At 40.4% G+C, this 24,604-nt stretch overlaps 1 protein-coding gene across 1 annotated transcript; it reads right to left on the bottom strand.

The window, feature by feature from the left end:
- Positions 1 to 706: 706 nt before the first annotated feature.
- Positions 707 to 9,306, bottom strand: LOC120874845 (tripartite motif-containing protein 64-like). The gene is made up of 5 exons (XM_040256538.1): positions 8,896 to 9,306; positions 8,302 to 8,397; positions 7,140 to 7,387; positions 5,103 to 5,200; positions 707 to 1,194 (listed from the first exon to the last, which is right to left on the bottom strand). Exons 1-5 carry the CDS (start codon positions 9,304 to 9,306, stop codon positions 707 to 709), a joined length of 1,341 nt encoding a protein of 446 aa, XP_040112472.1.
- Positions 9,307 to 24,604: the final 15,298 nt, after the last annotated feature.

Raw genomic sequence — 24,604 nt, 5'->3', positions numbered from 1 at the left:
GCCCACTTGACTTCACATTCCAGGATATCTGGCTCTAGGTGAGTGATCACACCATCATGATTTTATGGGGCTTTTGTCTATATGAATTATTTAATTCATGTGTTTCTTCACTGATTGACCTGACAGTTCTATGTGTTCTGTTCTGAGTACTGCATGGAGAGTGGGAATGTAACAATAATATGAAATAAAATAAGAACTATATGAACTGTCACAGGAATTTCCCTCAAGTAGTAAAAACATTTACTAAGTTGAGAAAAGTTTGCTGAAGAGTGTGATGAGATGGTATATGCTGAGAGTGAGTAAATGGTACTGGACATTGGTTCCTTTTGAAGGTCATGCATATGTCCCACAATGAGATAGTCCTGGTTTTACAATTTTGTATCGTTCTAAAAACCATTGATCATGTAGTTTAAAGGCAGTGACCTTTATGGTACATAACTTTAGTTTCATATAATCCTTATTTTAAAAAGAAAAGCAATTGACTATATTCTATGAAATAGTTCATAATAAATGTTTATTAAAATTTTATTTAACAGATGTATACATACAACACGTTTATGCCATTTTATAAACATACAATCACTATGTTACATTAAATAACAATGTGCTGCTGGACACAGTCGAGTATCCTGTGGCCTCACATGAAGTGAAGGCAGCAATATCCCCAGAGAAGAAGCTCCAATAAATGGTCTGGGAAATGGACGATTCATAGAGATTTAAGGCAAAGGAAAGGTATCAGAGGGGAAGAGAAGGCAGAAGGAAGGGAACTGTATATGAGGGAACTTCTGAGAACATCATAGAAACTCACAGTTCCATTGTCATAATCCAAAAACACGCCAATTCTACCCAGAGGCCTTTTCACAAAGTGAACTAAGGATGGGGAGGTGGTGGACAGAATATACTGACTGTTCACCTTTGTAGAACACAGAAAAAATGCTTCTTCAGCACCAATACTGATACTGGTATCACTTGTGAAGATGCTTTTACAGACCCCCAGAACCCAGCTGGAAGACTGTGCCACGTCCAGCTCCCAATAATGCCTCCCGGAGGTGAAGGCCTGAGCTCCCCTGGACACAGTACATGCCCCGCCCTGGGGCTGTCTGGACGCGCTGGGATGGTCATCCTCAAACAGCACACTTGCGTCATCGAGGATCGCATGGTGAACAGTCATTGTCAGACTCAGAACGTTATTCACTGCAAAAAGAGTAAAACTTGTGTCAGCCAGTTGAATTTCCATGTCTCTGAGAGGCAGAGGCTCTCTACACAATAAGCTTTTTAATTTTTCTTCTCCAAGGAAATCAAAACAAAGACAGCAAAGGGAGTTAGAATGACTCTTCTCTGAAGAATAAAAGTTATTACTATCTCTGTGGCATACAGAAATACATCAAATGAAAGAGAAAATTTTTAAAAATGCATATATCATGAACTGGGTGAAGTCTGATTTAGGTCAATCTCTTCATAGTTTACTTTAGGATTCATCTAAAAACATTTATTCTCATATTAGAAAACTTTTCCTGTGTCTTTTGTACTTAATACTATGGAAACTGCAGATGGCACTTTGTTATCATGTGGATACTTAGGGCATATAATCTCTACCTATTACATTTTCAGAGGTCAAAAGAATTGATAGAAATCCATCTATGAATAATTTGGAAGCTTCAAAAAATATATTCTAACTAACAGTGTTCATGCATCAGTTGTCTTAAAGTTGTGAGATTGAGAGCATTACAAATCTTCTGCCAAAGCCCATTTCAATTTTTCTGTCATTTACTCCTAATTTTAGAAATAATAAATGTTATTTGTACAATGTGTAATAAATGTAGCTATAATGAAGTGAAAATAAAAGTGTTAGTCCTTCAGTCCTGTTCTACTTTTTGCAACCCTGTGGACTGTATGTAGCCCACCAGGCTCCTCTGTTCATGGAATTTTCCAGGCAAGAATACTGGAGTGGATTTCCATTCCCTTCTCCAGGGATCTTCCCAATCCAGGGCTCGAACCTGGGTCTCCTGCATTGCAGGCAGACTCTTTATCATCTAAGCCACCAGGAAAGCCCATACAGTGAATTAAAAGCAGCAATGATGGATTTAAGCTCCAGAGTGAAATAAACTGAATAAATAACATATTGATGGTCACTCACAGAACTAAATATTCAGTCTCTTTATAATCACAGTAACAACCTGGTTGCTCTCCTTTTGCTCTTCCTATGTCAGATATGTGTGTGTGTGTGTGTGTGTGTGTGTGTGTGTGTCTGGTTTTGCATTTTCGGGAAATTACAGGTGGCACACATCAGACTTGTTGCTTATAATCTGAATATAGAGGCAACAAAAGAGTCTGAAATGCAGTACTTGGATGCAGTCTCAGAAACCAAAGAATCATCTGTTCATTTCCAAGGCAAGCCATTCAATATCACAGTAATCCAAGTCTATGTCTCAACCAGTAATGCTACAGAAAATGAAGTTGAACAGTTCTATGAAGACCTACAAGACCTTCTAGAACTAACACCCAAAAAAGATGTCCTTTTCATTATAGGGGACTGGAATGCAAAAGTACGAAGTCAAGGAATACCTGGAGTGACAGGCAAATTTGCCCTTGGAGTACAGAATGAAGCAGGACAAAGGCTAATAGAGCTTTGCCAAGAGAATGCACTGGTCATAGCAAACACCCTCTTCCAACAACATGTGCGAATATTCTATACATGGATCACCAGATGGTCAATACCAAAATAAGATTGATTATATTCTTTGCAGCCAATAATGGAGAAGCTTTATACAGTCAGAAAAAACAAGACCTAGAGTTGAGTGTGGCTCAGACAACGATATCTTTATTGCCAAATTCAGATTTAAATTGAAAAAAGTAGGGAAAACCACTAGATCATTCAGGTATGACCTAAATCAAATCCCTGTGACTATACAGTGGAAGTGGCAAATAGATTCAGGGGATTAGATCTGATAGAAAGAATGTCTGAAGAACTATGGACAGAGGTTCATGACATTGTACAGGAGGCAGTGATCAAGACCATCCCCAAGAAAAAGAAACGCAAAAAGGTATATGATTGTCTGAGGAGGCTTTATAATTAATGGTGAAAAGAAGAGTACCTAAAGGAAAAGGAGAAAAGGAAAAATACACCCATTTGAATGTAGAGTTCCAAAGAATAGCAAGGAGAAATAAGAAAGCCTTCCTCAGTGATCAATGCAAAGATATAGAGGAAAACAATAGAATGGGAAAGACTAGAGATCTCTTCAAGAAAACTAGAAGTACCAAGGAAACATTTCAGGCAAAAATGGGCACTATAAAGGACAGAAATGGTATGGACCTAACAGAAGCAGAAGATGATAAGAAGAGGAGGCAAGAATACACAGAAGAACTGTACAAAAAGGATCTTCATGACCCAGGTAACCACGATGGTGTGATCATTCACCTATATCCAGACATCATGGAATGCAAAGTCAAGTGGGCCTTAGGAAGCATCACTATGAACAAACAAAGTTAGTGGAAGTGATGGACATCAGTTAAGCTATTTAAATCCTAAAAGATGATGCTGTGTAAGTGCTTCACTCTACATGTCAACAAATTTGGAAAACTCATCAGTAGCCACAGGACTGGAAAAGGTCAGTTTTCATTCCAATCCCAAAGAAAGGCAATGCCAAAGAATGCTCAAACTGCTGCATAACTGCACTCATCTCACACGCTAGTAAAGTAATGCTCAAAATTCTCCAACCCAGGCTTCAACAGTACTTGAACCCTGAATTTCCAGATGTTCATGCTGCATTTAGAAAAGCCGGAGGAACCAGAGATCAAATTACCAACATCTGCTGGGTCATCAGAAAAAAAAAAAAAAGAGAGTTCCAGAAAAACATCTGTTTCTGCTTCATTGACTACACAAAGCCTTTGAATGTGTGGATCACAACAAACGTGGAAAATTCTTCAAGAGATGGGAATACCAGACCACTTGACCTGTCTCCTGAGAAATCTGAATACAGGTCAAGAAACAACAATTAGAAGTGGACAAGGAACAACAGACTGTTTCCAAATCCAGAAAGTCATAAGTCAAGGCTGTATATTATCATGCTGCTTATCTAACTTAAATGCACAGTACATCATGAGAAATGCTGGACTGGATGAAGCCCAACCTGGAATTATGACTGTTGGGAGAAATATAAATAATCCCAGATATGCAGATGACACCACCTTTATGGCAGAAAGTGAAGAAGAACTAAAGAGCCTCTTGATGAAAGTGAAGGAAGAGGGTGAAAAAGTTGGGTTAAAACTCAACATTCAGAAAATTAAGATCATGGCATCTGGCCCCATCACTTCACGGGAAATAGATGGGGAAACAATGAAAAAGTGATAGACTATTTGGTGGGGGAAGGGGGTGGTCCAAAATCACCGCCAATGGTGACTGCAGCCATGGAATTAAAAGATGCTTGCTCCTTGGAAGAAAATTTATGACCAACCTAGACAGCATTTTAAAAAGCAGAGTCATTACTTTGCTAACAAAGATCCATCTAGTCAAAGCTATGGTTTTTCCAGTAGCCATGTATGGATGTGAGAGTTGGACTATAAAGAAAGGTGAGCACCGAAAAATTGATGCTTTTGAACTGTGGTATTGGAGAAGACTCTTGAGAGTACCTTTGGCCTCAAGAAGATCCAACCAGTCTATCCTAGAGGAAATCAATCCTGAATATTCACTGGAAGGACTGATGCTAAGCTGAAACTCAAATACTTTGGCATCTGATGTGATGAACTCACTCATTTGAAAAGTCCCTGACGCTGGGAAAAACTGAAGGCGAGAGGAGAAGGGAACAACAGAAGATGAAATGGTTGAGTGGCATCACTGGCTCAATTGACATGAGTTTGAGTAAACTCCAGGAGTTGGTGATGGACAGGGAAGCCTAGCGTGCTGCAGTCCATGGGATCACAAAGAGTCAGAGAAGACTGAGCGACTGAACTGAACTGAAAGGGGTAGAAAAGGTGTTAGCAACTTCAGGAATTTATGCACTACCTTCATAACCAAAAAAGAAATACAATGAAAATGAAAGACGGGTTGTTCCGAAGAAGCTCTAATGAAATGTAGTCCTGATCACCAAAAGGCTGACTCTTACCTCTGAAGTTGTTCAGCATGTGTAGGAATCCAGAGACAGGCCAGGAAGGGAGCTCTGGGTTCATGGGCTGAGGCTTCTGTATCTGTGCCAAATGAGTCCTGTACAAAGAACATCGATTCCATGTCAAGACCAATGGCTAATCACGTGAGCATTGCAAAACAGTAGACTTCACCACAGGATCCCATATGTTCTCAGGATTCTCCTAATTTTGGTGATTTGCATATACAATATATACTACTCATTTGAGAATATAAAAATGTTGCCATATATTTTACTAAATAGAAATTACATCAAATTTCATTTTCCCCATTTTTCTCAGACAATATTCCAAATTTGCACTCACTAAATTTCATTCCCTTCCTCAATTCCATCAATTCAAAGATCCTGGGCATTTTACAGAAAGCAAAAAATTCAGGCTAAGCCTTTGAGACTTCACTCACAAAGTAGTCATCAAGGATGCATTCCGTGTCTAAATAGAAGTGCTCGCTGACAAGACATGTTTACTCTTGTCTGTCAAGCAAAGTGACCCAGGTCCAACCTGGCTGTCCTGGTCCTGAACATCTCACTTAGCAGTGGGCAGCAGAAAGCTGCTCCCTGTGAGGTCCTGCCTGCAGGGGGCTTGCTGTGATGGAACAGGCTGAGTCACTGCTACTCAGTATTAACAAAATCACAGTCTCTCTGGGACTATGTCTCTTTCATGACTTTTGAACCTTTCAATTCACTAGGATAGGTGCTTCCTCTGTTATGTCTTAGAAAAATCCCTTGCTAAGTTTTATTGTGGTCAGGCTGGAGAGAATGGATCCACTGGTTGGAACAAAGCCCAGAATATCAGCAGGTTTTCAGATATAGTTGATTTCAGTCAAATGAAAAGGAAACTACTGAGACCAAGGGTCAGAAACCCTTGAAATTCTTTTGAAATAAAATAGAAAATGGCCAAAAAGACAATGTTGGTAATCCATATGCTCCAGTTCTGTACCTGTGAATTCACACATGGATCCAATCTGTACATTCTGGGCTATTCATTTGCTTATTTATTCCTTTATTTTATAGTAGGATCAGAGCTACTATTCTAACTATATTTCATATACAGTGTGTACCAGTCAATTCCAAACTCCCAGTGTAAACTTCCTTCCCCTTTGCCTTTGTTCTGAGTGGAAAAAATTCACAAAACATTTCAGAAACTTCCAAAAATGTAAAAATTGAAAATGCTACATACCAGGGAATGACTTATATAGCATTTACTTTATACTGTATATGTTGTAAAGTTATCTAGAGATGACCAAGTGTACAGGAGCATGTGTATTTGTTATCTGCAAATAACATGGTATTATGTATAAAGGATCCTGAATCCTGGGATTTAGATATGGGAGAGGACCTGAAATCAGTCCCCAGGTCCCAAGCAAGAACTGTGGGTCCATTTCATCAAAAAGGCAAAAATATTTCAGAAATCAAAAATCATTAATGTATACTCACATTTCCAGCACATTTTCCAAGCCCTGCGAAGAAAAAATAAAAAATCATGTTAATCATTAGAGTTCTGTCTGCTTCCATCTCCTTTACCTATTCTTGTTTCATAATAAGACATGGTTTTCTAAATCTCTTCTAAGTAACACTCAGAAGCAATCTTCATAACAGACCCTAACCTAAAACATGATGGGCTTCCTCAGGTCTCATTAAGGAAGGAAAGGGGGCAGGAAGGGTCTGCACAATGCTGCAGCAACATCTAGGTTTCACTGCCCACTGCTGTCCTCAGGAAGTGATCTCACCACTTATGATAACAATTAAGGTAAACCAGACAAGTGAATAAAAAGAACGATAGGTTGCATTAAAATTGATACCAGTTCTAAATATCTTGTCTGTATGACAATAAGAACCTCTAGTCTTCAGGAAGAGTGGATAACAGAGAGTGCCAAGGGTTTAGGGGGTTATATACTGAGATTTACTCCAAGAAAAGTAACTTTCCCCTGGTCACAGAATCTTGCTGATTGTGTTATCATCTGCCTGGATAGGTAACGTTTCAGTGTCACAGCTGAGGACGGCCCCTCCTTTCTCACCTGGAGCAGCTCCATGTCTGGCTTGTGGCACATCTCGGTCAGCTCTCTGTACATTTCTTTCAGACTTTCTCTGTACTGAGTCATTCTGAACATACTCTCCTTGAGTTGTTCACAAATCTCTTTGGCTTCTTGCTCCAGGGCCTCCAGATGCAGTTGCTCCTCCTCCCGGAGCAACAGAAGCATCCTCTGATATTCAAGCTTGATCATCACCTTTCTTAAGGCCACATAGTCCTGCAGAGATAGTGGATCCAAAGCATTACTTATGTTCACATCCAAAAGAAAACTTCAAATATTATTTCCTTAGTGTCATCAAGGAAGTTCCTGACAAACTGCCACATGCATCAAAGAGTCTTGAATATTTTCAGGTCCTTGTTGCCCATGCTTTCTCTGAATTCCTAATCTCTTTCCCTGTTTAAATCAAGTCATCTGAGTGACCCCAGGCTGTCTCCCAAGGAGGATTCTTCCATGTTCTTACTCCATCAATTATTTCCTCTCTGATCTGAGTCTTGTTTTTCTCTTGTTCCTTTCTCTGATTCTTCTAGATATTCTGTCATGAAGTAAACCTCATTTTGAATATATGTTTGTTTGTTTGTTTGTTTTTTCCTGCATGCTGACTCTCTTCAGTCGTGCACAACTCTTTGTGACCTTGTGGATTATAGCTCACCAGGCTCCTCTGTCCATGGGATTCTCCAGGCAGGAATACTGGGGTGGGCTGCTATTTCCTCCTCCAGGGCATCTTCCCAACCCAGGGGTGTATTCCATGTCTGTTGTGGCTCCTGCACTGAAGGCTGATTCTTTACCCCTGAGCCATCATTTTTCCTCTAGAGATGACTCTCTTCCTCTCCTCTCCTTCACAGTCACAGTTAGTGCAATGTGTCTAATACCCCATGTCTGAAAAGGCTTATTTCAATCTTCAAAATGTGGCCTTGGAATACATTTCATGCCTTGGTCTTCAAATATACTAGCATTCTTTGAACTAGCTTATATTAGTCTGTTCTAATTGCGATTACTGATCAGTCATTTGAAACCACTCCTCCAGGGAAGAGACCAGTAGCCTTTGACAATAACTTATACTGATCTAAAAAAATCTAAAGTAAAATTATATCAATATTTATACAAATAAATAGGAACATTTTTATTCTTACCTCAAAGGACTGAGTTGTGTTAGCTTCCTGATTCAGACTGATTTGTATTTCTTCTCTCATTTTCCATAAAGAGCTCATTCTTTTCAGGAGTTTCTCCTGCAAAATACCTATGGGATTTAGTAACACAGAAGATGACACTATAAAATTAATCCCTTTATTCCTGAGCAAAGGCATTTATTAGTCACACAGAAACCTTGACTTATGAGGCTGTCGTCAGACTTTTCCACATTAATTTGATGCCAATATTTGAATATCAAGGAATAGAACTTTATACTAGAGAACTGGGGGGAACTTTACAGATAATGGGATCCATGTCCCATGATACTGAGGCTCAGACTGTAATAGCCCGAGTAAAAAAGCCTCAAGCTCCCATCAGAAGCCTGTGGCCCTGGTGCCACCCGCCCCGGGATGCTGCATTTCCACACGTGTGGACAATTGGTCAACAACACTGAGAGGACACATTATATGTGAGGATCCACACTCAGAACTCCCACCTCCACTATCTCCACCCCCATCACCATCATCGCATCCTCGTCTTTCCCTCTCTGACTTAGGAGACTCTGGATCCCAAACTGCTCGAGAGGCATCACTTACCCGGGACTCCTCAGCAGCCCTGTGTATCGGACTGTGGCTGTGAGCTGCGTGCTTGGGGCGTTCAGAGCAGGGCCCACAGAGCAGGGTCTGGTCAGCCTCACAGAAGAGGCCTTTGGCTTCCTGGTGTGTCACACAGATCTGCTCCTCAGAGCTATGGTCGTGGTCAGCTCTGGCCTGTCTGGCAAGGGAAGCCAGCCTCTTGAGGACAATGTTGGTTTGGAAATCGGGCCTCTCTGATATTCTCCTACACTCAGGGCAGCTCCTTGGGGTCTGGCCTTCTTCCCAGAAAAGGCTCAGACAGGGACGGCAGAAGCTGTGCCCACAGTCTATGGTGACGGGGTCCAGGAAGCAGTTCATGCAGATGGAGCAGGTGAGTTCACTCTGGAAGACCCGCAGTGTGTCTGAATCCATGTTTCTGAAAATTAAAGAAATCAATAAGAGAGGGTAAGAGAAAAAGTCTTTCTTCTGCCCTATCAGGAAAAATAAATCCTTTGGACAAATTCCTGTCTTGAACTCTAATTTCCCTATTTGCTTACCTCCCCAGAACAAACCTAGAAATGGTGACTGTATACACCTTGGATTTGAACTATTATACAAAAGATGAAATACAATAAGAGTCTTTAGCAATGTTTTTGTTTAAAATAAACCAGGATTTCAATCATACTAAAATTAGTAATACATGGAGAAGCTTAAAGATTAGTGTGAGTGTGCTCAGTCCTGTCTGACTCTTTGCTATGCCATGGACTGTAGCCCACCATGCTCGTCTGCCCTTGGGATTTCCCAGAAGAGAATCCTGGAAAGGGTTGCCTTTCCCTTCTCCAAGGGATCTTCCCAACTCAGCAGGTGAACCCGTGCTTCCTGCTTCTTTTGCATTGGCAGATGGACTCTTTACCACAGAACCACCTGGAAAGCCCCTTAAAGATTAGAATGGAGGATAAGTGTTGGGATGACTTCAGAGTTACTTTATTAGCTGATTCTGACAGAAGCACACACAGAACCTCAGTCTGTCTCTCTCTTAACTTCCATGACTCCCTGACTGGAACCCACACTAGCACACCCTTCGTTTCTCTCCTCTTGGCCTCAGTTCCTTCTGTCATCAAAGTGACAAAAGTGCTTTTCTAAAGACAAAGAAATTTGTTTACAAAGAACTTAAACTTCATACAATCAATGTTGGCTTTAGTCTGATGTCCTAAAGAGTTCAGAGCTTGCTTCCAGCTTAAATAACAAAACTGCTCCTTTCAAGACAAAAAGAAAAAAAAAATGTCACTTCTAGTTCAGGTTCAGGTACCACAATAATCAGGAAACAATAGTCAGAATGAATATAATCATTTGTAGATTGACAGCATCTATGACCATGATAATATTAAAACAATAATAGGAGAACTTAATATGTGTTTCCTAGTATTTCTCAGCATTGAATTAAATCCTTTTCTACAGATTAACTGCTTTCATCATCTCAACAATATTTACTAATTTTCTTTTTTTACCCACATTTGATAAGGAGGTTATTTGATATATTGTGGGTAAAAATAAGTTACTTTTTCTGAAAATCCCACATGGAATCAATGCTTGAGGAAGTGCTCAAACATAGATAGTACTGACAGAATAAATACAACTAGCTTTTGTGTCCAGACTGCCATTAAAGTTTTATTTTTAACTGATCATATCAGAATTTCATTGTACCTTGCTCTCACCTTTGGTTGCAGTTAATAAAGTTTCCCACTCTTTTTCAGTAGGTAACTCTCAAATTTAGTTCAAGATTTAGATGCTCCACTGCTGGTGGCAGAAACTTTCAAAAGTCTTCACAGCTCAGCCAACTCCAAACACCACAGCTCTGGGCTCCAGAGAAGACTGAGCTTTGTTTTTGTGGATGATTTATATTTCCCAATGACCCTGCCCATTTCTTCCAAGTGATAGGGTTATCAACTCTGTGAAAAGGTATAGGTGCACATGATTAGATTTTGCAGAGTTGGAAACACATCAGGATGCCAATGATTGAATTCAAACGTTTGAAACCTACTTGATCCAGTTGCCACAATCCAACCTCTGATAAAAGTCTCACCATAAATTTACCTTTGTAATTCATGAAGTTTCTGTTTTGGAATAAACTATCCAAGTATGAATTTCATACCTCTATTTAATGAACTATATTATAGTTTTAATAGCACCTAGCCATCTAGACCTATCACCCACTAGATTTACTTGCCTTTCTGAATTTGCCTTCATTCATTCAGTGATATGAATCTCTCACATTCTATTTTTCAAGCCAGGTACTCAAGCTCCCCCAAAATACACATACTGCTCTGGCCAAAATAGCCAGAAGTTGCTGTTTGGAAATATCTGAACTCCCCAGGATTGAATTTCATATCTTCATTTCACAAACTATATGATAGCCCTAATTGCAGCAACCAATAATCTCACCAGTAACAAGTGATAATGCGTGAGTGCTAAGTCTCTTTAGTTGAGTCAGACTCTTTGCAAAACCCAGGGACTGTAGCCCCCCAGACTCCTCCGTCTGTGGGATTCTCTAGGTAAGAATACTGGAGTGGATTGTCATGCCTTCCTGCAGGGGATCTTCCCAACCAAGGGATCGAACCCTCAGCTCTATGTGTCCTTCATTGGCAGGTTCTTCACCATTAGCACCACCTGGGAAGCCCACTAGTGAGAAAAGGGACTGTGATTTTCCTTCTAGTCACTCAGCTTGTTCCATCACAGCAAGCCTGCTTGTTCTCTAAAACACAGCAAACTTTGCCTTACCTGACATGGAATAGGGGAAGGAATGGAGTTCAATGTGTTGAAAGTTGAAATAATGTCTGAGAAAAAGAGGAAAGTTTAAATTGGGTATAATTTATATTTTGAAAACATAATATGGTAAGATTTTATATTCCCAACGTTGCCACTGCTGGTTTTTAATTTTCTCTGTATTATAACTGAATATACTATTCATTACACAAAGAACATTTATTATCTGTAAAATCAGGAAGAATTGACAAAAAAGGTTAAAATTGTCTTAGGTCAAATAATTGTAAGGATCATATATGGAATCAAATATTAGATAAATATCAAGTAACTGAAAGGCAAGAGTAATGTGAACATGGTTATCTGGAACATCCTTTTAGAAGTTTCCTGTATTCATTGATGAAGTGCTATCAAATTCTTGTACCCTTGAAAATGTAATAGGTAGAGAAAACCCCCCAAGTAAATATCCACGTGATAGCAAAGTGCCATCTACAGGTGCCAGTGATACTAATAAATTTGTTCTTCCTAGAGAAGTCGGTCTGAACTCTCTGGGGTTTGTGCTCAGTCTTTCCGGGAAAATGAACTAACTCATTGAATAGAGAGACTTTCTCTCTGAGGATATGGAAATGCCATTAATTGACCTGGTTCTTCTCTTTCTCCCTTGGATAACATTCTCAGTCAGAAAATTACCATTCACAATGTGAGCCTTTCAGAAGATGATACAAGTGTGATGTTTTGAAATCACCATTACTAATTTTTTCTTTTAAAAAATAAACATCTAGCAAAAAATGTAAGTGTTGCAACAGAAAAATATTGAATCAAAAATAGTATATAAAGGCTTTAGCTCTACAGTTTGAACTCCTATAGCCCAGAATTCCAAGGCCACTGCAGTGGGAGAGCAGAAAGAGGTCCTCAGGCCTCTCTGACCTGCAGGGCTGGATACAAGGAGCCCCAACCCCGACTCAAGGTCAAGGTTTCCCCCTGGAGATGGATGATTGGAGTCCTAGCACAGTTCTAGACCCTGTCCTTTCTCTGGCATCATCGCTGATGGAGCCACCTCCTTCCACAGAGACCTGCCTTCCCCGAGAGCAGTGTGTCTTTCAGGAGAGCCTGGTCTGCCAGGGTCAGAGCCCGGGCCCTCCTTGTGGTCAGTGGGCTCCGGCCCCTCCACTGAGGGACCCGCCTGAGGGGGGTGTGTGAGGCTGGAGGCGCTCGGACACCCGTTCCAGGGGCTCTGGGAGGGATGCCAAGTCTGCACAGCCACAGGGCTCAGACCCTGCATTTCTGGGAAGGATCTTGCTTTCTGTCTGCCCAGGAGCCCAAAGGCCCAGTAGGGAGTCAGGAGAATGTGCATGGCAATGGGAGAATGGCCTTATTTCCGGATCTTAAATGGGCTGCACCAGGGAACCCCAATATCTTTTTGTCTGCAAGTGCCTGACAGGGCTCCAGAGTCTGGTGGTCCTGAGGATACTGTCTCCCAATGGACACGGCCTGAGTGTCAGAAAAGAACTCAGATCCCCGGGCACCATGTGCAGGTCTTGGTGAGAGTCAGTGTTGGAAACAGGGGTGCTGGACCACTGAGCCGGAGGGGGTTCATGTGGATTCCGGGGCTGCGGCCTCATTGAGGCTCTCAGGAGCTCTGCTGGCTCCTGAACCCTGCAGTTTTCCCGGCATTGCACCTGCCCACCTGCCATCTCTTCCTGTGCGAGGCCCCAAGGGTGGTTCTCTGTCCAGGGTGAACTCAAGAGAGAAGCGACTGAGTCAGAAAAAGAAAGAGAAATATCTTTGTGGAATCTAAAATAATGGTACCAATGAGGTTATTTACAAAAGAAACACACAGATGTAGAAAATAAACTTAAGGTTCTAGGCGCTAAGAAACAGGGTGGAGGATGGGAGGGATAATGTGGAGATCTGGATGATCATACACCCATTCCTATGCATAAAACTGTCAGAAATAAGGATCTATTGTGTAGCATGGGAAATTCTATTCTATGCTCTGTAATGACCTGTATGGGAAAAAACTCTTCTATAAAAAAGAGTGGATATATGTATTTATATAATTGATTCACCAGACTGTATAAGAGAAACTAACATAACCTTGAAAATCAAGGATATTCCAATGAAAATTGAAAAATAAATAAATGTTCTCATCTAGCAACCTTCCCTGAGTGAATTATCATGGCCCATCATTGAATAAATAGAAAAATGCTTTGAGGACTAGAATGCAAACACAGTATAATAAAGAAAACCTGAAGAGATAGTTGCCCAAACTTAACAGACAATATCATATTTCTTTCCCAAATTGTCTATTATTTTCTAGTCAATCTTGTACAAAACAATGACATAATCATTAACTCCACAACCTAGCATCAATATTTCCACTGTGCATACATATTGAATAATAGAATGGAGAGGGGAAGAAATCATATGCAAGGACTGAGTATCAGGAGCCTTAGAGAAAAACCAATAACAGCTATTGTGTGTGGAGTTACAGACATAAAGAGAAAAGCAATAGTGTGCAACCTAAACAGAATAACAAAACAAAAAATAAGAAAATAAAAATATTCTGAAGGAAAAATTTCATGCAGAACTGAGTGAGATTTGAAACCACACTGCTCCCTTTCCTCTCCTCCTCCTCTAATTCCACGCTCTCATTCAGTTTCCTGTCTGTACCATTCCTACCACTAACATGAGCGCTTGTCTAAGAAGTTACAACTTTTTAATAGGAACATTTAAGAGATTCTTGTCTTAATTTCCAAGTTTCATTTCACTTAATAGCTTCCCATGTTGATCACAATTTTTTAGAGTAAGAGAAGTTTGAATTAATCAGATATATTGAAGTTAAAAACTTATTACCCTGGAAGGGTTTAGGAAATTGAGAAGGTTTCTCAAATACTTGTTTGGTGTGCACAGTGCATGTGTCCTTAGTCGTGTCTGACTCTTTGGGACCCTTTGGACTGTAGTCCATCAAGGTTCTCTGTCCGTTGAATTTTTCAGTCAAGAATACTGGAGTAGGTTGTCATTTCCTCCTCCATGGGATCTTCCTGACCCAGGGATCAAACCTATGTTTCATGTGTCCCCTGCATTACATTTTATGTATATTCTTTACCCACTGAGCCATCAGGAGAAAAAAACAAACCCAAAACCTAGATGACATGGGGCTTCCCTGATAGCTCAGTTGGTAAAGAATCCGGCTGCAATGCAGGAGATCCCGGTTCAATTCCTAATTTAGGGAGATCCGGTAGAGAAGGGATAAGCTACTCATTCCAGAATTCTTGGGCTTCCCTTGTGGCTCAGCTGGTAAAGAATTTTCCTGCAATGTGAGAGACTGGGGTTCGATCCCTTGGTTGGAAAGATCCCCTGGAGAAGGGAATGGCTACCCACTCCAGTATTCTGGCTTGGAGAACTCCATGGACTATATATTACATGGGTGGCAGAGTTGCACAGGACTGAGTGACTTTCACTTTTAGATGACATAGAGGCCAGAGACCAGGAGAGGGTGCTGTCCTGTACAGTTAGGAACTTTACACCTTGGAAACCAAAGGGGAGTCCAGTAAAATCCTTATTAACAATAAAATTGTCTCACATAGAAGAGCCTTCACCTAGATTCTTTCTGGAAAAAAATAACAGGCTGTGACTTTCTGGGAGTTCTGACTGGAAATATATCACTCTCAAGCACAATCAGCAAATCTACAGAAGAAACTGAAAAATATTGTAAAAATTCTGAGATTATAAAGGGTAGAGAAATCATAGCTACATTTCTCTGATTACTTTTCACAGCTCAGGAAAGTTGTGACCTGTGTATTTTTCCAAGTTCACAGCAAGCGGCTGAGCTTGACCATCGCCCAGTGATGGCTCCTGAAATGGGCTCCGGGGTCATAGGCTCACACATGGACAGCAAGACTGACACATTACTTCAGTGAGGATTCCTGCAAGAGTTCATCTTTTGGTGCCACAGGCTTCATCAGTGTTTACTAATTCATATTAACCTGAAAATGTTCATCAGAACTTTAAAATTTTTTTTTTATTTTTACTTTATTTTGCTTTACAATACTGTATTGGTTTTGCCATACATTGACATGAATACACCACGGGTGTACATGAGTTCCCAATCCTGAACCCCCTTCCCACCTCCCACCCCATATCATCTCTCTGGATCTTCCCCGTGCACCAGCCCCAAGCATCCTGTATCCTGTATCAAACATAGACTGGCGATTCGTTTCTTACATGGTAGTATACATGTTTCAATGTCCTTCTCCCAAATCATCCCACCCTCTCCCTCTCCCACAGAGTCCTAAAGTCCGTTCTATACATCTGTGTCTCTTTTGCTGTCTCGCATACAGGGTTATCAGTACCATCTTTCTAAATTCCATATATATGTGTTAGTATACTATATTGGTGTTCTTCTTTCTGGCTTACTTCACTCTGTATAATAGGCTCCAGTTTCATCCACCTCATTAGAACTGACTCAAATGTATTCTTTTAAATGGCTGAGTAATACTCCATTGTGTATATGTACCACTGCTTTCTTATCCATTCATCTGCTGATGGACATCTAGGCTGCTTCCATGTCCTGGCTATTATAAACAGTGCTGTGATGAACACTGGGGTACATGTGTCTCTCAATTCTGGTTTCCTTGGTGTGTATGCCCAGCAGTGGGATTGCTGGGTCATAAGGCAGTTCTATTTGCAATTTTTTAAGGAATCTCCACACTGTTTTCCATAGTGGCTGTGCTAGTTTGCATTCCCACCAACAGTGAAACAGGGTTCCTTTTTCTACATACCCTCTCCAGCATTTATTGCTTGTAGACCTTTGGATCGCAGCCATTCTGACTGGTGTGAAATGGTACCTCATTGTGGTCTTGATTTGCATTTCTCTGATAATGAGTGATGTTGAGCATCTTTTCATATGTTTGTTAGCAATCCTTTGGCCCATTTTTTGATTGGGTCGTTTATTTTTCTGGAGTTCAGCTGCATAAGTTGCTTGTATATTTTTGAGATTAGTTGTTTGTCAGTTGCTTCATTTGCTATTGTTTTCTCCCATTATGAAGGCTGTCTTTTCACCTTGCTTATAGTTTCCTTTGTTGTGCAGAAGCTTTTCAGTTTAATTAGATCCCATTTGTTTATTTTTGCTTTTATTTCCAGTATTCTGGGAGGTGGGTCATAGAGGATCCTGCTGTGATTTATGTCAGAGACTGTTTTGCCTATGTTCTCCTCTAGGAGTTTTATAGTTTCTGGTCTTACATTTAGATCTTTAATCCATTTTGAGTTTATTTTTGTGTATGGTATTAGAAAGTGATCTAGTTTCATTGTTTTACAAGTGGTTGACCAGTTTTCCCAGCACCACTTGTTAAAGAGATTGTCTTTAATCCATTGTATATTCTTGCCTCCTTTGTCAAAGATAAGGTGTCCATAGGTGTGTGGATTTATCTCTGGACTTTCTATTTTGTTCCATTGATCTATATTTCTGTCTTTGTGCCAGTACCATACTGTCTTGATGACTGTGGCTTTGTAGTAGAGCCTGAAGTCCAGCAGGTTGATTCCTCCAGTTCCATTCTTCTTTCTCAAGATTGCTTTGGTTATTCGAGCTTTTTTTGTATTTCCATACAAATCTTGAAATTATTTATTCTAGTTCTGTGAAAAATACCGCTGGTAGCTTGATAGGGATTGCATTGAATCTGTAGACTGCTTTGGGTAGTATACTCATTTTCACTATATTGATTCTGCTGATCCATGAACATGGCATATTTCTCCATCTATTAGTGTTCTGTTTGATTTCTTTCATCAGTGTTTTATGGTTTTCTATATATAAGTCTTTAGTTTCTTTACGTAGATATATTCCTAAGTATTTTATTCTTTTCATCACAATAGTGAATGGAATTGTTTCCTTAATTTCTTTTTCTACTTTCTTATTATTAGTGTATAGGAATGCAAGGGATTTCTGTGTGTTGATTCTATATCCTGCAACTTTACTATATTCATTGATTAGCTCTAATAATTTTCTGGTGGTGCCTTTAGGGTTTTTTATGTAGAGGAACATGTCATCTGCAAACAGTTTTACTTCTTCTTTTCCAATTTGGATTCCTTTTAGTTCTTTTTCTGCCCTGATTGCTATGGCCCAAACTTCCATAACTATGTTGAATAGTAGTGATGAAAGTGGGCACCCTTGTCTTGTTCCTGACTTTAGAGAAATGCTTTCAATTTTTCACCCTTGAGGATAATGTTTGCTGTGGGTTTGTCATATATAGCTTTTATTATGTTGAGGTATGTTCCTTCTATTCCTGCTTTCTGGAGAGTTTTTATCATAAATGGATGTTGAATTTTGTCAAAGGCCTTCTCTGCATCTATTGAGATAATCATATGGTTTTTATTTTTCAATTTGTTAATGTGAATTACATTGATTGATTTGCGGATGTTGAAGAATCCTTGCATCCCTGGGATAAAGCCCACTTGGTCATGGTGTATGATCTTTTTAATGTGTTGTTGGATTCTGATTGCTAGGATTTTGTTAAGGATTTTTGCATCTATGTTCATCAGTGATATTGGCCTGTAGTTATCTTTTTTTGTAGCATCTTTATCAGGTTTTGGTATTAGGGTGATTGTGGCCTCATAGAATGAGTTTGGAAGTTGACCTTGCTCTGCAAATTTCTGGAAGAGTTTGAGTAGGATAGGTGTTAGCTCTTCTCTAAATTTTTGGTAGAATTCAGCTGTGAAGCCATCTGGACCTGGGCTTTTGTTTGCTGGAAATTTTCTGATTACAGTTTCAATTTCCGTGCTTGTGATGGGTCTGTTAAGATTTTCTATTTCTTCCTGGTTCAGTTTTGGAAAATTGTACTTTTCTAAGAATTTGTCCATTTCTTCCACGTTGTCCATTTTATTGGCATATAATTGCTGATAGTAGTCTCTTATGATCCTTTGTATTTCTGTGTTGTCTGTTATGATCTCTCCATTTTCATTTCTAATTTTATTGATTTGATTTTTCTCTCTTTGTTTCTTGATGAGTCTAGCTAATGGTTTGTCAATTTTATTTATCCTTTCAAAGAACCAGCTTTTGGCTTTGTTGATTTTTGCTATGGTCTCTTTTGTTTCTTTTGCATTTATTTCTGCCCTAATTTTTAAGATTTCTTTCCTTCTACTAACTCTGGGGTTCTCCACTTCTTCCTTTTCTAGTTGCTTTAGGCATAGAGTTAGGTTATTTATTTGACTTTTCTCTTGTTTTTTGAGTTATGCCTGTATTGCTATGAACTTTCCTCTTAGAGCTGCTTTTATAGTGTCCCACAGGTTTTGGGTTGTTGTGTTTTCATTTTCATTCATTTCTATGCATATTTTTATTTCATTATTGATTTCTTCTGTGATTTGTTGGTTATTCAGAAGCGTGTTGTTCAGCCTCCATATGTTGGAATTTTTAATAATTTTTCTCCTGTAATTGAGATCTAATCTTACTGCATTATTGTCAGAAAAGATGCTTGGAATGATTTCAATTTTTTTTTAATTTATCAAGGTTAGATTTATGGCCCAGGATGGGCCCAGGATGTGATCTATCCTGGAGAAGGTTCTGGCACACTTGAGAAAAAGGTGAAATTCATTGTTTTGGGGTGAAATGTCTTATAGATATCAATCAGGTCTAACTGGTCTATTGTATCATTTAAAGTTTGCGTTTCTTTGTTAATTTTCTGTTTAGCTTATCTGTCCATAGGTGTGAGTGGGGTATTAAAGTCTCCCACTATTATTGTGTTATTGTTAATTTTCCCTTTCATATTTGTTAGCATTTGTCTTACATATTGCAGTGCTCCTGTGTTGGGTGAATATATATTTATAATTGTTATATCTTCTTGGATTGATCCTTTGATCATTATGTAGTGGCCTTCTTTGTCTCTTTTCACAGCCTTTGTATTAAAGTCTATTTTATCGGATATGAGTATTGCTACTCCTGCTTTCTTTTGGTCTCTATTTGCATGGAATATCTTTTTCCAGACCTTCACTTTCAGTCTGTATGTGTCCCTTGTTTTGAGGTGGGTCTCTTGTAGACAACATATATAGGGGTCTTGTTTTTGTATCCATTCAGCCAGGCTTTGCCTTTTGGTTGGGGATTTCAACCCATTTACGTTTAAGGTAATTATTGATAAGTATGATCCCATTGCCATTTACTTTATTATTTTGGGTTCAGGTTTATATGCCCTTTTTGTGTTTCCTGTCTAGAGAATATCCTTTAGCATTTGTTGGAGAGCTGGTTTGTTGGTGCTGAATTCTCTCAGCTTTTGCTTGTCTGTAAAGCTTTTGATTTCTTCTTCGTATTTGAATGAGATCCTTGCTGGGTACAGTAATCTGGGCTGTAGGTTATTTTCTTTCATCACTTCAAGTATGTCTTGCCATTCCCTCCTGGACTGAAGCGTTTCTATTGAAAGATCTTCAGTTATCCTTATGGGAATCCCTTTGTGTGTTATTTGTTGTTTTTCCCTTGCTGCTTTTAATATTTGTTCTTTGTGTTTGATCTTTGTTACTTTGATTAATATGTGTCTTGGGGTGTTTCGCTTTGGGTTTATCCTGTTCAGAATTCTCTGGGTTTCTTGGACTTGGGTGATTATTTCCTTCCTCATTTTAGGGAAGTTTTCAACTATTTTCTCCTCAAGAATTTTCCCATGGTCTTTCTTTTTGTCTTCTTCTTCTGGGACTCCTATAATTCGAATGTTGGAGCGTTTCATATTGTCCTGGAGGTCACTGAGATTGTCCTCATTTCTGTTAATTCGTTTTTCTTTTTTCCTCTCTGATTCATTTATTTCTACCATTCTATCTTCTATTTCACTAATCCTATCTTCTGCCTCCGTTATTCTACTATTTGTTGCCTCCAGAGTGTTTCTGATCTCATTCATTGCATTATTAATTATATATTGACTCTTTTTTTATTTCTTCTAGGTCCTTGTTAAACCTTTCTTGCATCTGCTCAATCCTTGTCTCCAGGCTATTTATCCGTGATTCCATTTTGATTTCAAGATTTTGGATCATTTTCATTATCGTTATTTGGAATTCTTTCTCAGGTAGATTCCCTATCTCTTCCTCTTTTGTTTGGTTTGGTGGGTGTTTTTCCTGTTCCTTTACCTGCTGGGTATTCCTCTGTCTCTTCATCTTGGTTATATTGCTGCGTTTGGAGTGGCCTTTCTGTAATCTGGGAATTTGTGGAGTTCTCTTTATTATGGAGTTTCCTCGCTGTGGGTGAGGTTGTATCAGTGGCTTGTCAAGGTTTCTTGCTTAAGGAGGCTTGTGTTGGAGTTCTGATGAGTGGAGCTGGATTTGTTCTCTCTGGAGTGCAATGAAGTGACCAGGAATGGGTTATGAGACATCAATGATTTTGGAGTAAAGGTTAAAGATGAAAAGTTTCTCCACATTGAGGGACACCCAAAGAGGTTCACTGAATTACATGAAGAAGCGAAGAGGGAGGGGGTAGTCAGAGGTGACTGGAATGAGATGAGGTGGGATCAAAAGAGGAGAGAGCAAGCTAGCCAGTAATCTCTTCCTTATGTGTGCTCCACAGTCTGGACCGGTTAGAGATGTTCACGGAGTTATACAGGGAAGAGGAGAGGGGGGAAGTAAACTGAGGTGGCCAGGAGGATAAAAGAGGGAAATGAAAAGGAGAGAGACAGATGCAGCAAGTAACCAGTTACCTACATGTTCTCCATCGTCTGGAACACACAGAGATTCACAGAGTTGGGTAGAGAAGTGAAGGGTGAGGGAGGAGACAGAGACAGCCTGGTGGAGAAAAAGGAGAGTCCAAAGGAGGAGAAAGTGGTCAAGCCAGTAATCTTGCTCTCAGGTAAAATTGGGTACTGAAGATTGGGTTTATAAATGTACACAATTGACAACAAATACCAAAAAGTAAAGATTAAAAGAAGAAAAAGAAAAGAATAAAAAATAATCAAACAACAACATCCACAAAACAAAACAAAACAACAAAAAAAGAGAATGATCGGGGGGGCGGTCCTAAGATGGCGGAGGAATAGGAAGGGAAGACCACTTTCTCCCTCACAAATTCCTCAAAAGATCATTTCAACGTGGAGCAAACTCCACAAAACAACCTCTGAATGCAGGCAGAGGACATCAGGCAACCAGAAAAGCAGATCATTGTCTTCAAAAACAGGTAGGAAAAAATATAAAAGACGAGAAAAGAGACAAAGGAGGTGGGGAGGGAGCTCCGTCCCGGGAAGGGAAGCCCGTCCTGGGAAGGGAATTCTAAGAAGAGAGGTTTCCAAAGACAAGGAAACACTCTACCTGCCGAGTCTAAGGCGAGCCTTGGAAACACAGAGGGCAACATAACAGGAAGGAAAAACGAATAAATAATTAAAACCAACAGATTACAAGCCCAACAGTAACTCCCCCAGCGGAAAAGCAGCGCAGACGCCTGCAACTGCCGCTAGCAAGTGGGGGCAGGGCAGGGAAGCGCGGGAGACGCGGGCTGCCGTGCTCTGTAAGAAGCAGGCAGAAACGCCCCACGCGTAAACAGAGCGATCGAACTTGGGCGAGCAAACCAGGCTGGGGGATAGCTACCACGCGAAAAGCTGGAACATAAGACACCGCCAGGACCGCGCACAGAACAAAGGACTGAACGGAAATAGCCGGCTGCAGACCATCCCCCACCAGGGACAGGCAGCCAGAGCTGTAAGGGCTGGAAAGGGGCAATCGCAGCACCGGAGAGACTACCTAAAAAGCATCAGGCAGGCTTCTTTGCTGAGACTTCAGGGGATGCAGGACAGTCACCATCCGCCTCACAAGGAGCGCCAGCAGTACACCCAGAAAACCGAGCAGTAGAAACAGAGAAGGGGACAAGTCCCGGCGACCGCGCTCGCCAAGCTCCCGAGCTGCTCGGACCCGGGAGGGGCGCAGAGCGCAGTCCCAAACAAGTTTGTGCCTCTGAGGGTTACCTGGGCGCCAAACCTGAGCGGCTTGGACTGGGGAGGTGCGCGAAGCCTGGGGCCGGCCTCGGATGGTTCCCGGCTGAGCTCCGTGGAGCTGGAGCGGTTTGTGCGTCGTGGGGGGAGACAGGTCCAGCGGGGTTGAGACGCTGTGTGCCCACGACAGTGCTATTTGTTTGCAGCATCCCCCCCTCCCCACAGCACGACTGAACTAGTGAGCCTAAAAAAAAAAAAGTGTCCACCACCGCCCCCATGTGTCAGAACGGAATTCAGACCCTGAAGGGACCAGCAAACAGAAGTTAAACACAGGGAAACGCCTTGGAAGTGACCCCACATGGCCCACAACATCAGAGAAGGGCCAGATATATCTTAACATTTTTTACAATCATACCTTTTTTTTTTTTTTTTGCCCTTTTTTTTGCTTTCTTTTTTTTTTTCTTTTTTTTTCCTCAAACTTTTTTTAACTGTTAAGTCTTCTATTTCTCTACTTTATATTTCTATAACTATTACTTTTCAAAAAAAAAAAAAAATACTCTACTTTTTTAAGGCAAACACCATATATAGTCTTCGCGTGGTTGTTGTTGGTATTTCTTTTTTAATCTTGGGTTTGTTTTTTTTTTTTTTTTTCTTATATATTTTTTTTTCCTATTTCTTTTTCTTAATATTATTATTTTTTTTATCTTTTTTTTTTCTTTCTTCCTTCTGCTTCGTCTCTTTAACATTGTATTTTTGAAAATCTAACCTCTACTCTAGGTTTTTAATCTTTGCTTTTCGGTTTTTGTTGTCAATCTTGTACATTTCATAACCCAATTTTACCTGACAGCGAGATTACTGGCTTGACCACTCTCTCCTCCTTTTGGACTCTCCTTTTTCTCCACCAGGTGGCCTCTGTCTCTCCCTCTCCTCTCCCCCCATCTCTTCTATATCCAACTCTGTGATTCTCTGTGTGTTCTAGATGGTGGAGAGCACCTAAGGAACTGATTACTGGCTGGACCTGTCTCTCTCCTTTTCATTCCTCTCTCTTACCCTCCTGGCCACCTCTGTCTACTTCCTCTCTCTCCTCTTCCCTGTATAACTCCGTGAATACCTCTGAGAGGTCCAGACTATGGAGTGCACATAAGGAAGTGACTATTGACTAGCTTGCTCTCTCCTCTTTTGATCTCACCGCATCTCATTCCAGTCACCTCTAACTACCCCCTCCCTCTTCTCTTCTCCATGTAACCCAGTGAACCTCTCTGGATGCCCCTCAATGTGGAGAAACCTTTCATCTTTAGCCTAGATGCTATATCATTGGTGCTGTATAGATGGAGAAGTCTAGAGACCACCGTAAAAATAAAACCAAAAACCAGAAGCAGGAGGCTTAAGTCCAAAGCTTGAGAACATCAGAGAACTCCTGAATTCAGGGAACATTAAGCAATAGGAGCTCCTCAAATGCCTCCAAACCTACACTGAAACAAAGCTCCACCCAAGGGCCAACAAGTTCCAGAGCAAGACATATCACACAAATTCTCCAGCAACACAGGAACACACCCTGAGCTTCAATATACAGGCAGTTCAAAGTTAATCCAAAACTTTAGACGTCTCATAACCCATTACTGGTCACTCCACTGCACTCCAGAGAGAAGAAACCCAGCTCCACCCACCAGACCTCCAACACAAGCCTCCCTAACCAGGAAACCTTTACAAGCCACTGATACAACCCCACCCACAGCGAGGAAGCTCCACAATAAAGAGAACTCCACAAATTACCAGAATATAAAAAGGCCATTCCAAACGCAGCAATATAACCAAGATGAAGAGACAGAGGAATACCCAACAGGTAAAGGAGCAGGAGAAATGTCCACCAAACCAAACAAAAGAGGAAGAGATAGGGAATCTACCTGAGAAAGAATTCCGAATATTGATAGTGAAAATGATCCAAAATCTTGAAGTCAAAATGGAATCACAGATAAATACCCTAGAGACAAGGATTGAGAAGATGGAAGAAAGGTTCAACAAGGACCTAGAAGAAATAAAAAAGAGTCAATATACAATGAATAACACAATAAATGAGATCAGAAACACTC

Source organism: Oryx dammah, unplaced genomic scaffold (assembly GCF_014754425.2).
Source record: "Oryx dammah isolate SB20612 unplaced genomic scaffold, SCBI_Odam_1.1 HiC_scaffold_15, whole genome shotgun sequence".
Taxonomy (NCBI): domain Eukaryota; kingdom Metazoa; phylum Chordata; class Mammalia; order Artiodactyla; family Bovidae; genus Oryx; species Oryx dammah.
This window is presented reverse-complemented; position numbering and strand designations above follow the sequence as displayed.